At 35.7% G+C, this 12,817-nt stretch overlaps 2 protein-coding genes and 1 non-coding gene across 3 annotated transcripts; all 3 read right to left on the bottom strand.

Moving 5' to 3' along the window:
• Positions 1-47: 47 nt before the first annotated feature.
• On the bottom strand, positions 48-118 carry TRNAG-GCC (transfer RNA glycine (anticodon GCC)). Its single transcript has one exon. It is a non-coding gene; the product is annotated as a tRNA-Gly (tRNA).
• Positions 119-1,006: 888 nt separating this feature from the next.
• Positions 1,007-6,672, bottom strand: LOC108224450 (ubiquinol oxidase, mitochondrial-like). Its single transcript, XM_017399085.2, has 4 exons — positions 6,223-6,672; positions 4,028-4,156; positions 2,582-3,070; positions 1,007-1,355 (listed from the first exon to the last, which is right to left on the bottom strand). The coding sequence occupies exons 1-4, from the start codon at positions 6,559-6,561 to the stop codon at positions 1,296-1,298; spliced, it is 1,017 nt and encodes a 338-aa protein (XP_017254574.1). The 5' UTR covers positions 6,562-6,672; the 3' UTR covers positions 1,007-1,295.
• A 2,511-nt stretch (positions 6,673-9,183) lies between these two features.
• LOC108226605 (endo-1,4-beta-xylanase 5-like) lies at positions 9,184-12,027 on the bottom strand. Its single transcript, XM_017401592.2, has 7 exons — positions 11,819-12,027; positions 11,670-11,716; positions 11,309-11,531; positions 11,063-11,229; positions 10,834-10,932; positions 9,967-10,755; positions 9,184-9,651 (listed from the first exon to the last, which is right to left on the bottom strand). The coding sequence occupies exons 1-7, from the start codon at positions 11,907-11,909 to the stop codon at positions 9,313-9,315; spliced, it is 1,755 nt and encodes a 584-aa protein (XP_017257081.1). The 5' UTR covers positions 11,910-12,027; the 3' UTR covers positions 9,184-9,312.
• Between the last annotated feature and the right edge of the window lie 790 nt (positions 12,028-12,817).

Here is a 12,817-nt window from a genome sequence, read left to right as displayed (position 1 = left end):
AGCGGACCCTACCAACTGCAATCGAGTGCTAAGATTCTTCATTGCTTTGCACCAGCCGGGAATCGAACCCGGGTCTGTACCGTGGCAGGGTACTATTCTACCACTAGACCACTGGTGCCGTTGCTTAAGACTCCCATATAAAAGAAATATAGCAAAGAGACCCTCGTTGGCCCCGCTGAATGCTTCTGGTCCAGCAAGTCCAACTGATCTTCGACATTCTGTATTTTGCAAGGACGAGAAATCAATTACCGTTATTAGTCCACCTTAATTACGATTTCCGGCCTCTGCCTATTCACATACTTCTCTTCTCTGTTAGCCTGAGTGAGACAAAAGGGGTTCTTCATACAATAGATCAACTTTGGACAAGGCACGGCACTCTGGTAGCGTCGTCGTTATGTTTCAGATCTCCCAACACCGAAAGACTAAAAAGATGCAGCTCACAGTCTTTTCAACCTTATCATGGGATAGGCAGAAACGCTTCATTGCAAGTATTTCAATTTCAGTATTTGCATCACAGCATCACAGCATCTGTACTGTAGTTATTTTGGAGCCCATTTTTAGTCTTCTGTATTTAGATTACGCTTTTTTATATTTATAACTTATCAATTATAAAACTTACCAATTTTTTTAATATAAATTTATATATTTAAAAAATCAAATTTCAAAAATAAAAATAAGTCACTAAAACAACTAAAATTTTCCACTTGTCAAATTCTAACTTATAGCAGAAGTGCGCTTACAATATTTTTATGCAAACAGTACAAATGAGATATTTCTAGTTTTTAAACTCTACCAAACACCATCTTTATTTGTAATGTTTAGCTTACCTTTAAAATAAGTTAGTTACATATTTTTTCCGAATATAAGTAATTAATTTTTGTAACGAAGAAATATTAAATATTCATAACTAAAAATAAAAAAAAATCTTATTTTCCCCTAAAAGGTGAGCTAAAAATGCCCTAATATGCTTATATAATGATTAATGAGTATCTAAAGCATGCACACATTAAAATAAACAATAATTGTTTCTTAAAAATCCAATCAATTCTACACAAACAACCTGTCTTGTGCACGGCATTCAACCAAATGGACCATATGGCGACAACGTGATAAGAATCTCTACTATCATGATTTACTTCAGAGTGACACAATATTAAGCAGTAGGCATGGCATCTCTACTATAGTCGTGTGACTTGTTCTGAATTACGATATCCAGCAGCGGGTATGGCATATACAGTAGATACAAAGATCTTATTATATTCAGAGATATATAGCTATGTGGTAGTCAAATAGTGTCAATGATAACCAAGCGGAGCTGGTGCATCCCTTAATTCTTTCCCCTGGAAATGAATGTCCTGCATATCGTCAAACAAAAATATTCAATAACAACCCCAAGGGTTTTATTAATTAAAAACAGATCTTTTTTAAATGACATGTAAGTAAGCAATAACACTCATATCTGACTGAAGAGTCATGACAGAATATATATGGCACAAGATGTTAGAGAGGGGGAAGGGGAACAGATACACAACCAGACAGTATCAAACCATGACTGATCACAGGCAGGCTAAGGATATCATTCTTGGGAGACAACACTGCCGTTGGACGAAGTTCAATATATGTCAGTCTAATACTCCCTCCGTTTCATAATATATGTCCACTTTTGAACAAATCACACATATTAAGAAAAACTAACTTTTGTAGAAAACCTTCATTTATTATCGTATCTATTGCATTGACCAAGTATAATATGTGGGATATATTTGATCTAGGAAATATAATATAGTAAGATGTGGTATAAACTTCATTTTGGAAATACAACTATTGACTACATTGCATTGAAAGTTGAAATGCGACAACTAATTTGAAACAATTTTTAATTATCAATAGTGGACATGTAATATGAAACAGAGGGAGTAGCTTCCACAAAATTTTGATTTCACAATTCACACAGCAATATTGAAAATGACAAGAGCTATTAGACCTCTCTATTCAAGTCCCACACCCCTCCAGTTCCATTCCACATGTACTTTAAAATTAATGCATTTGAAAATATGTAAATTATCAAAGGAAATTGAGAAGGCAGTCAGGCATGCAAGAAATATAACGGTTTTCCTTTTTCATATCTTTATCACACCTGGACAACAGAACTACAGAGGAACATAAGAGATAAGGTGAATTATTCTTTTAGCCGTATTCTTTTTTTGTTTTTAATAAATCTTTTAGCCGTATTCTAGTAGTACATAAACAACTGTAATCATGCTAATATAGCATAATATTTACTTGAACACCCTAATCAACCTGTCACAAACTTTATAATAGGAGCATGCACAGGTTCACTGGCTGACCCACGTTAATGAGGTGAGGTACGGTGCTTGTTAGTTACATATTAATTTATTTTCAACCAACATTCATTTATATTTCTTCACTCTTGTAGTCTTGTTTACATATTAATATACTTGACCTATAGTGGACACAGAAACTTAAATTGAGGTTACATGGACACATAATTGATAGAGCACAAATGCAATGAAGCCATGTAAATTCAGGAAATAAGAAAGAGAAGGTTAATTATACTCACAGAAGCAAAGTGGTTAACATCCCGATGATGAGCCTCATCAGCACGGATCACAGTTATGACATCTTTTAGTTTGGCATCTTTAGGAAGTCTCCAGTAATCAATAGCTATAGCAGGAGCAGGAACATTTTCAATTGCACCACTTTCAATATCCTTCAGATACTCGGTATATGAATGTATTGCCTCTTCTTCCAGGTACCCAACAACTCTATGTGCCACTTTGGGGGACATCATATAAAGAACAAAGAAAGCATTGAAGAAGACTCCTTGCACGGTAAGAACCAGAAACCTCTCATACCATTTTGGTTTCACAAGTTCAACCATAGTCATCAAGTGCATCCTCTCATTCTCAGCTTCTTCTAGCAACGCCTTAATCCAACCTCCACTCTGCTGAAACTTGCGGAGAGACCTCAGATGCAGCAGCATACCTCCGACCATACCAGGAACAGCTGCTACAGTTTCTAGCATCATTGCACGACATCCATATCGCCTCTACAACATAATTATTATATCCAAATCATTTCAAATGGCAGTAAATTGTGAGATACCAGGTCAGCATTAAATATAACAGCATCATTATTTATATTAATGATCACCTAGTGTAATATATAACTCTTTTTGTTATGGCAAATAAAAAAAAAACAAAGTAGCATATTCCGTCTACATTAGCTTTTATATATAGTAGTAAGTTGTATCCGACCTTTCATTTGGAGGAAAATGAAGAACATAGCTACTTCGATACATGGTATAGTATTTATCGATTTATTCTGGGGTTATTTATAATAGTAGGAATGTATTTTTTGTGCTGTCAAAGTGTTCAATAAACACACTTGTCAGAGCAGATTTAAGACACATGAGTAACTTAGCAATTGCCTAACATAGTAGCATAAACGATATAACCAACTCCAACTAAATTACACTTAATTACCTAAAGTTTAAGATCCAACACATAGAGCCTATGAGGAATAATTATTTCTTCATCCTACTATTGCTACCAGTCCAGATAGAGATAAAATCTCATAAGAACATCCAACACTGTAGAAAAATACTGTTATACACAAGTTCTTTTAATGAAGATAATACACATTGAATCAATTTGCTCAACACGCTATGTGGTTTGTAGATATTAACAGTTTTTATTTAACTGAAGAGCAAATAATGAGGAGAATTATAGAGATCTTGCTGCGTCCAGATAACTAGAAATAAAGTTCATTTTTTAAGCTCGTGTAACAGGAATGATACTTATCTCACTTAATAAATATACGCACAAGACATGTTCTGAGATAACTTATATCAGTGCAGATGAACAAGCATCATGATCTTGCAATTTATGAATGATTCTTAACATAAATGCCACTAATTTTCCCACTAACAGAGTTAATCAGTAGTTACAATGTCAGAACATTAAACCAGGGAAACCCAGAAGATGATAACATATTAGGTATTTACCTGGAAGAAAACATCCGTCGGAATCCTTAGTAGTTTCACAGTCTTGTAAGCCACCTTATCAAGAAATGTCTTTGGTACATGGTGCTTACCAAGATCTATCGACAAGTCAGCTTGATATGTTTCCCATGGCTACAAAAGATATAACAAGGGAATTAAATTTTAAATCTGAAGAATGCCAGATATATACTTAAGATAACCCGCACTGAAAACACAAGATGCTCTACAACTTTATTTGAACTGAGAGTGCGCGTGGATGAGCATAAAACTAAACTTAATTGCATCTATCATAAAAATAGAAAATGCAGCAAAATTACATCTTAACATAAGATCATCTGATACTTCAATTATCTCATACACTCTTAGCTTCATAGAGGACTACATGGAATATATTATCTTCATATTTTTTTATAATCTAATAATGGAGTAAGAGTTCTGATGATCTTGTTTGGTACAACAGCATTGACTACATATATGCGCACATGTAATCTGCTATCAAGAAACAAGATTACAATCTTTGAAATTCATGTGCCTGTCATATTAGCTAAAATTCAGCTCTAATACATTAGTTCTATGTACAAATTAATCAAAAGAATTAGGTAAAAACCATCTTAGACAAAGTAAAGATATGTTGAAGTGAAACATTGTTAAAGTTGAATTATTCCCCTTAATTAGTTTTAATGTTAAGAATCGATTAGAATTTGTAAGACCACCAAATAACTGTCACATACGACGTGGCTATCATGATAATAACCTGTAATTATATGAAGCTGATATGGTAAACCAAATTGACAAGTAGCATGCTGGAATATATCAGCATTCAAAAACTCCTAAAATTGCATTACAGAAAAATACGATCACATGATTACTGTGAGACTAAACCTAGTGCCCCCCCCCCCCCCCCCCCCCCCCAAAGAAAAAAAAAAAAGCTTATTCGTCCCGAACTACTACTACCACACTAATTAGCTACTCTGCACTCAACCATTAACACTATAAAGTCAAAGAATCGGCTGCAATAACTCTCTTTGGATGTTTAAGCTGATAAACGTGCCTTGTAGGCGTTTACCTGTCAAGTATGGATCGGTGGGTCGATTAGCATTTCCATTTCTGAAATAATGCTGATGTCATTTGTAACTTGCCTACAACTTTAAATGGACTTTTTTTTAACTGGACTGAATTTAGTGTGATTGACTGATCTGAACAACTGACATGTAGAATAACTTAATACATAAATCAAATATTTTACAAAATCATGTAGTGTGCATGCTTTTCGGACAAATGCTCAGAAAAGTTACTACCAAAGTATCCGCATAGCTACATGTCATTCTGATAATTTCATATTTTTTACAGGGATGTAAGAAGGTTTTGAACCCGTGACTATTACCTCTTCTAAAAAGACTCTTATCAGGACATTTCTTTATAAGAAGGAGCTATATCAAATTGATGTGTACATGAACAGAGTCGTTTACTACATTAACAAGTGGTATGAATTAACAAAAGTGCCTCCGCTTCGAGCAATCTAATTATGTATTAATAAATAAAGGATTCCGCATGAAGTGATTAGCTGACTAAAACATTAAAGTGAGATAATAAACAAGAGACTATGTAAGAGATCATCATAATTTGGATCTGATTGTGCAGTTTTTTCCTATAATATGGTATCAGACTAAAGATTACACAAATGATAAGAATCACTCACATCAGTAATTCAGTACTACTTACAGTTACAAATCAACTTTGACAGATAGCTGAGAATTCCTACTGATTCTATTCGCAAAAAATATACACACCTCAGATACCTTGCTGTACAGATTGCATAAACAGTCGATAGCAGCAGACTCAATAGGCAAACACAAACACAGAGACTACTGTACAGAGCATAAACAGATGATGTAGCAATTGACAAGGCATTTTAATACATACATACTCTCTCTCTCTCGATCTCGATCGACATTTTAATACATACATAATTACACTCTCCCGCTCGCTCTCTTTCTCTATCTCCCCTTCCCTCTCTCTCTCTCGCGCACACACACATACTAACATACAGAAGTGCATATAAAGACAAAAGGCAATTAAAATCGACTGGAGACGCGGAAAATACACACACTACTACAAAAAGGTGCATAAATAGACAAGAAAAAACTGCTAACTGCACAAATTTTACAAAAGATGAAGGATGTGAACAGCGAGATTACCATAAAACAATTCCAAGGCCACTCAGTACCATCCTCCTTAGTAATCCTCGGCCTCGCCACTCCCCAATAACTCGACACCACCACGTTACTCTCACTCTTCTTCTTCTCCTCCTTCACTTCCTTCTTCTCCTCCGTCACCTTCACCGCCTCACTGCTCATCATCCTCTTCATCAACTCAACACCTCCTCCCCTCACATACACTAAGCTCTCTCTCCTCGCCGTCGCCGATTCAGTCACTGCCCGGAATATCGTCAGCGCCGGCGCCGGAGACGCCGAGCGGATGGAGCCACCGCCGCTGATCAAACGGCGCATCACAGACTTGGCTAACAGATGATTCATGGTGTTTGTTTTTGAAATGTGTGTTAACCGAGAGTATATTATTTGGTTAAGTAATGTAGAAAATTCTATTTTAGTGTAGTCACGCAAACTGTGTGTCTCTCTGTGGATGACAAGTCCAATAAACAAGGAGTGGAAAAGAAGCCGCCGGAATATGATTGCATGTCCCGCGGGTGCATTGTAGTAATCGTGTGCACTAATCGTGATTAATCGAGCGGTGGAAAATAGAGCGTCTTGTGTTGTTGAGGAAATAAAGTCGAGATTTCACCATTTGACCGTCGTGCAGCTTTCTTGTACGTGTTGTAACTTTGTTCACGTAATTATAACCACTGGTTTGAAAAAAAGTCTGTTTATAATCTAAAATTACATATTTAGTAATAAAAAATTGAATTAATAATATACTCCCTCCGTCCCTCTGATTTCTATACACTTTCCTTTTTTGGATGTCCCACTCAATTTTATACATTTCAAAACTTTCCCAAAATGCTAACCTTATATAATATAAAAATCACAACCACCCACTACTTTCATCCACTTTTACAAATCTATCAATTATATATTGATGGGTCCCACCATTTTACCATTTTTCTTTCTCTTTCCTCTCACTTTATATTAGTACTACACTTTTGTTAGTCTCCGTGTCCAATCCAAACGTATACAAATCAAAGGGACGGAGGGAGTAGAATTTAAACGGTAAATTATTAGCGAGGAAGAAAAAAAATTATGATCCAGTAGCATCTGATTCATCTAATTCCGATAAAACACCACTTTCTCTTTAGAGACATTTTTACTCTATAAAAAGTGCCTTGTTCTCCAAGTTTAGTGGGGGAACAGATCACGGATCTGCTACGTGGGTCCGTCTTGTTGGCTGAACGTGGCTAGCTCGTGGGCTGCTAATTTTAGATTTGAAGTGCCTAAACTATAGGGTTAACGTGTTTTACATTTATGATTGGTTTAAGAATTGTGGACAGCCCGTTGGTTAAAAAAGATGACTTGTATTTATTTTGGTTCACGTGGTTTGCACTGGATAAAAGTTTACCGGTGCGCATTCAGAGTGTAGCGGCCGTCAATTCTTACGTTAAAAAAAAATTGTGGACAAATATATAATAATTCTCCGTCCCACCAGATGCTTTACAGTTTCAGCTTTCAGATGTTCCACTCAATTTTTTACATTACAAAACTATTCTAAAATAGTTAATGGGTCCGCCATTTTCCCACTTATTCTTCCTTTTCGCACCACGTTTACCCCACTATCTCTCTTTTATATATATTCCCCCGTCCTTTTTTAGTGGTCACATTTGGTTTTGTGCCGATCACATTGATCAAAATTTGACTGAAATTTATTAATATTTTATCGATTGACAAAATAAAAATAATATATCACCGGAAATAACTTTTAATCTATTTTAAGATGTAATTTTCAGTTTTTTAAAATAATCAGTGAGTGACTTATAATCTTTGGTCAAAATTTAGTCAATTTGAACAAAAAAATAGAAATGTGACAACTAAAGAGAGATAGAGGGAGTATTAAAAATCAATCAGACTCCCCACTTCACCAACATTTCTTTCTTTTTTCCACTCCATTATACATAATTTTTAACCTCAGTGCCCAAACCCAATATAAAGAATTGGGTGGGACGGAGTAGTATATTTTTTTTAGATACTAGTATTTTGTTGATTTTTGATCTGATTTTAATTGAATTTTTTGGTTATGTTTGTGATATGAGTATTGGTCTCGCAGGCCCTCATCTTTCGACATTTACGACTACTTGTAATTTATTATGTAATTAAACGTAATTTTTAATAAATTTTTTCAAAAATTCATTTGTGGTTGCAGATATATTTGCTAGCAGTTGCAGATATGTTTGCAAATGCATCTTTCTTATTTCACAATTTTTTTCAAAAAAAAAAGTATTTTTTTCAATTTTTTATTATATTTTGCAAATTTAAAAAAAAATACAGTAGCAAAAACTTTTTAAGCTTTGGTATTTGTGAAAAAACACCTTTATTATATTACTGACATATCGAAACTCACAACCACTAATGAGGTGAGATTTTATAACGGTTTTTCTAGTGTGCTCATGGGAGGGGGACCATTTACATTTATTATCCATCCACCAATCAAAAGTTAGAATTCTCACCATAGAAAATTCGATTTTATAACTTTGATAAAACCAAGGTTGTAAAAATCGGAACTCGGTCCAACTCGGTTTGGTTCCGGAAAAATGAGTACTCGGAACTCGGGTGAGTACTCGGAATGAGTAATCGGATAACTAATCGGGTATTTTTTTTAATTAATTTTTTTCTCTCATATATAGTTATATACTGATTAATAATAAAACTATCTAATAATATTAATATTTTAATAAAACACTTGAAATAATGAAGTTCAAATATAAGTTAATTGTTTGATAGTTTTTGACATAATAATCCTTCACAAATTTTAATCATAAAACACATATACTTTCTAATTAATGTCAATACTTTACCAAAAAAAGATCAAAACATACATAAATTTACGTTTAGTCTCTTTTGAAATAATTTTCAAATAAAACAATAAAAAATTGATAAGTCAAACTCGGATATGACCTCGAGTACTCGGAGTCAAACCGAAGTTTGACCGATTTTTTAATAAATCGGTTTTGAACCCGATTACTCGGAACTCGGATCGGACGAGGGGTTAAAAACGAGTACTCGGAATGAGTACTCGGCCGACTCGGCGATTTTTAGAACACTGGATAAAACTGGACTGTCTTACAGTAGGACAAATATGTCCTCAGTGTTCTTCCTTGTAACACTGATTTCCCTTTGTATGATTTCACCAGTCTTTGGATGTTCTATTGTCACATTATACAACCCCTTCACGATCTGACACTGAAACACTCCATTCTCATCAGTGACTCCCTCCAGCTTTTTCGTTCTCCACTCGTTGATCAGCTTGTCTACCACATCTCCAGCGGGCAGATTCTTGAACTGGTTGTCTGTCAGACACATCTCTCTGCATCCTGTTGGCTTCCAACCAGACCAAACAATCATGCCCTCAACTGCACGGTGGGAGTACACCTCTCGCATGATCTCTTCCAAGTACTCAGCCTGTTTTCAACAAAAGTCGTCTCAGAATTCTTAATAAATACAATACTCCCTCTGTTCTAAAATAACAGTCGCTTTAACTTTTTGCACGTATTTTGAGGTGGAAAAAAACGTATCATATTATTTTTTAGTTTTTCTTTTCTAAATAAAAATAGAGATGTTAAGCTTTTTTGAGAAAAAGAAAATTTTCAAAAATAATGTGTAGAAGTATGTTCTTTTATGCCTCAAATTACGCGCAGAAAGTCAAAATGACTATTATTTTGGAATAGAGGGAGTATAGAGAACTCTGCAAGAAAAGAGACAGAGAGGGAAACTTGCTTGATTTGGTTGTTTTTGATCAACTGTTAGCTCTGTCAGCCATATAGGCATGTTCATTGCGCCAAGAGTGTCTAGGCATGCGCGAATGTATGGGATGTTTGGCCTCTGGAAATGGCCTTGTAATCCGATTGCTACAACCATGTCTTCATTTCCTGGAAAAGATCTGATTTCCTGAACCTTTTTTATGTACTTTGATGGTATTGATGCCAGATCTTCCGGATATTCCAGAGTGTTGTACTCATTCAGGAACCTATGCGTTTCAGGATCTAAGGCTTGTGCAATCTTGTAGAACACTGCTGATGCATTTGGTCCTATGTTGTCTTCAAAGAAGTTGAAGTGTAGATTTTCATTTAGAACATCCCACCCTATGACTCTGCCTGAATAGCGCGACATAACAGAACCCATCCTTTGGATAGAGTAATGCACCAGGTCTCTGCCAGATAATGGTTGTACCCATTTGGGGTTTTGTTCAATGTTATCCCACAATATGTTGTGTCCTCTTACAGATATACCATTTTGCTCTGCAAATTCAAACATGGCATCTGAAATGGTGTAGTTCTCCTCTCCTTGTGTCTGCTCAGTGAAGTACCACTTCATTTCATTGTCAAATGTCATTGCAGTGAACCGTGAACTGAACCATTTTTGGTAGTCCTTGTTATCTAAAATAGTGAGGGCAATGCCACAACCAAGGTGGAAAGCAGGCTTCATTTGGTTGAGGATGATATGCGCGCCTTGGATATTCAATCCGTCTTTGTTGAATACATGCAGCCTTAATTTACTTTTCCTCAGCTGCAAATCGTTGTTTCCAACATGTAGATTATAGACTAATGCAGAGGAGAATTAAGTAACAAAGAGACAGAAAGTAACCTGATTTGTTTTCTTCAACTGATGCTTTCTCCATTGGTTTTTAGTGAAGGGCTGGAGAGAAACACTGTCCACCCATAACTCTGTATTCGTGTTGTTCGTCTGTCAAAAAAGATCAAATTCATGAGCGATCTTGATTAATATGTTCCTCAGCATTTAAGCCTTTCGTGGTAGATGTCTGTGATCTGTCTTATGTTGAAAGTTCTAGCAAAAGATGTTATTCATAGCTGACCTCAAAGTAAAGCTCAGCTGGTGTACTAATATCAAGCACAAAACCTCCCTTCATCATGGACCAGCAGCCAGTTTGAGGTATTACTGAACCTATGATCTTTCTACTGTTTCTTGAATATGAGATTGCAGCAACAACCGCCTCATCGCCTTCAGTTATCTGCACCCAAGCTAGAAACTTCCCGGAGTTCTGTCAGAACCCTTACTAAAGGAAAAAATGCATAACAAGATTATCACATAATTGACATACCTGAAAATATGTAATAGATGTCTTTTTGCAAGTATAGCCCTTGTGTAAAGCTGTCGTTTGGCGACCTTCTGTTGTATGCCGCAATGAATTTGTTGCCAGTGGTAGATCTTCCGGAACCAATTGTCCCCATTCCCAGTACACTCCATCCTTCCAGTCCCCTATCAAATTTTGGATTCCTAAGTATTCCTCCCGAATACTGAGGTCTATACGGATTTTCTAGACACTAAATCAACACAAATACAAATGACCAACATCAAGAAATCAGGGTTAAACTAGTTGCAGATACACATAACATAGAAAACAAAGAACAACTGAACTGGTTAACCATTTATTGATATATCTGAATCATTAATTTGCAAACCTTTATGCTTGCAGAGTCGTTGTAGGACAATGCTTCGGTTTGAAATCCTGTTTCAAGCAACAAAATACGCAATTATAGTTAATCAGGCTAGTCAGTGAAGCATGATACTAATTCCGGTCTGTCTGAAATTATACGAGCTACTTGCTAACCTGCAAGTAACAGGAAACCGAAAACTAGATACATTGTTCTGTTTGCCAAAACTCCCATCTTGGCGAATCTGAGTCGGATTAAGAGTTCCATATGGTGCCTAAATGGTCCAGTAAATAATTGAAGCTAAAAGTAATTGTAGTGTGCTATTGGTCTGAAAGTGACATGAATGCCTCATGGTAAGTTTTTGTCCTCAACCATCAACACAGAAAACTAGTTGTTACTTAGTTGAGAAAGTGTTTTATTTGTATAAAATGATTTAAAGAACCTCTGTTCAGAATTAGATGCATCATTAACATGTAATGTTATGATCCGTTAATCTGTTATGAAATCACAAGCAATAGACTTAAAAATGGCTCATCATCTTTTACCAACTTGTACAAAAATTACAAGCATCAGGTTTACTCAGGCAGTCTAACCTTTTTATTACAGCAACCCTTTTTTTAAGTGCCTAGCTCAACACCAACACAAAATAAACCATGAGTTTGTAAAGTGCGGACGTGCATTGCCTGGGGTTGTGATAAACCAACACATAGATTCGCATGTTTAACATTTGGCATGGAAAAGGCAAGGCAGCAATTCAATGATGGAACCGTATCACGGCTTCCTCTAACAAGTAATAAGTGTGGTACGAGGCTATGAGCCCAGATCTTGAGGCATGCACAAGGACTAACCACGCGCATACAACAAGGGGCGCATGTCAATATCTCATGATTTAAGTTCAATTAACCGATATTTATATTTCGGTTTGGTTTCGAAAGCCAAATTTATGTTTTTTGTTATTCGGTTTTTCGGTTTTTTAACCGCAGTTAACCGAAAACCGAATGGTTAACCGAATTTTTATATATTTTATTTAAATTTTAATATGTTAGTTGATAATATATATAGTATACATATATGATGTACATGTAACGTATTAAACCACGACCAGCAGACAAAGAACCACCAGAACCATTTCCAGGATTGGCTGAGACTTCTGTTTTTATTAATCTGGAATGCAA

Source organism: Daucus carota, chromosome 6 (genome assembly GCF_001625215.2).
Source record: "Daucus carota subsp. sativus chromosome 6, DH1 v3.0, whole genome shotgun sequence".
NCBI lineage: Eukaryota > Viridiplantae > Streptophyta > Magnoliopsida > Apiales > Apiaceae > Daucus > Daucus carota.
This window is presented reverse-complemented; position numbering and strand designations above follow the sequence as displayed.

Bases quoted from the DNA above. Each gene is read 5' to 3' on its own strand.
- LOC108224450 (XM_017399085.2), bottom strand. From the start codon at position 6,561: ATGAATCATCTGTTAGCCAAGTCTGTGATGCGCCGTTTGATCAGCGGC. The intron at 4,157-6,222 runs GTAATCTCGCTG...TATCTTTTGTAG, and splicing joins GGCCTTGGAATTGTTTTATG to CCATGGGAAACATATCAAGC. The intron at 1,356-2,581 runs GTGAGTATAATT...GACGATATGCAG, and splicing joins ATGTTAACCACTTTGCTTCT to GACATTCATTTCCAGGGGAA.
- LOC108226605 (XM_017401592.2), bottom strand. From the start codon at position 11,909: ATGGAACTCTTAATCCGACTCAGATTCGCCAAGATGGGAGTTTTGGCA. The intron at 11,717-11,818 runs GTTAGCAAGTAG...TGCTTGAAACAG, and splicing joins CGGTTTCCTGTTACTTGCAG to GATTTCAAACCGAAGCATTG. The intron at 9,652-9,966 runs GCAAGTTTCCCT...TGTTGAAAACAG, and splicing joins ATCAAAAACAACCAAATCAA to GCTGAGTACTTGGAAGAGAT.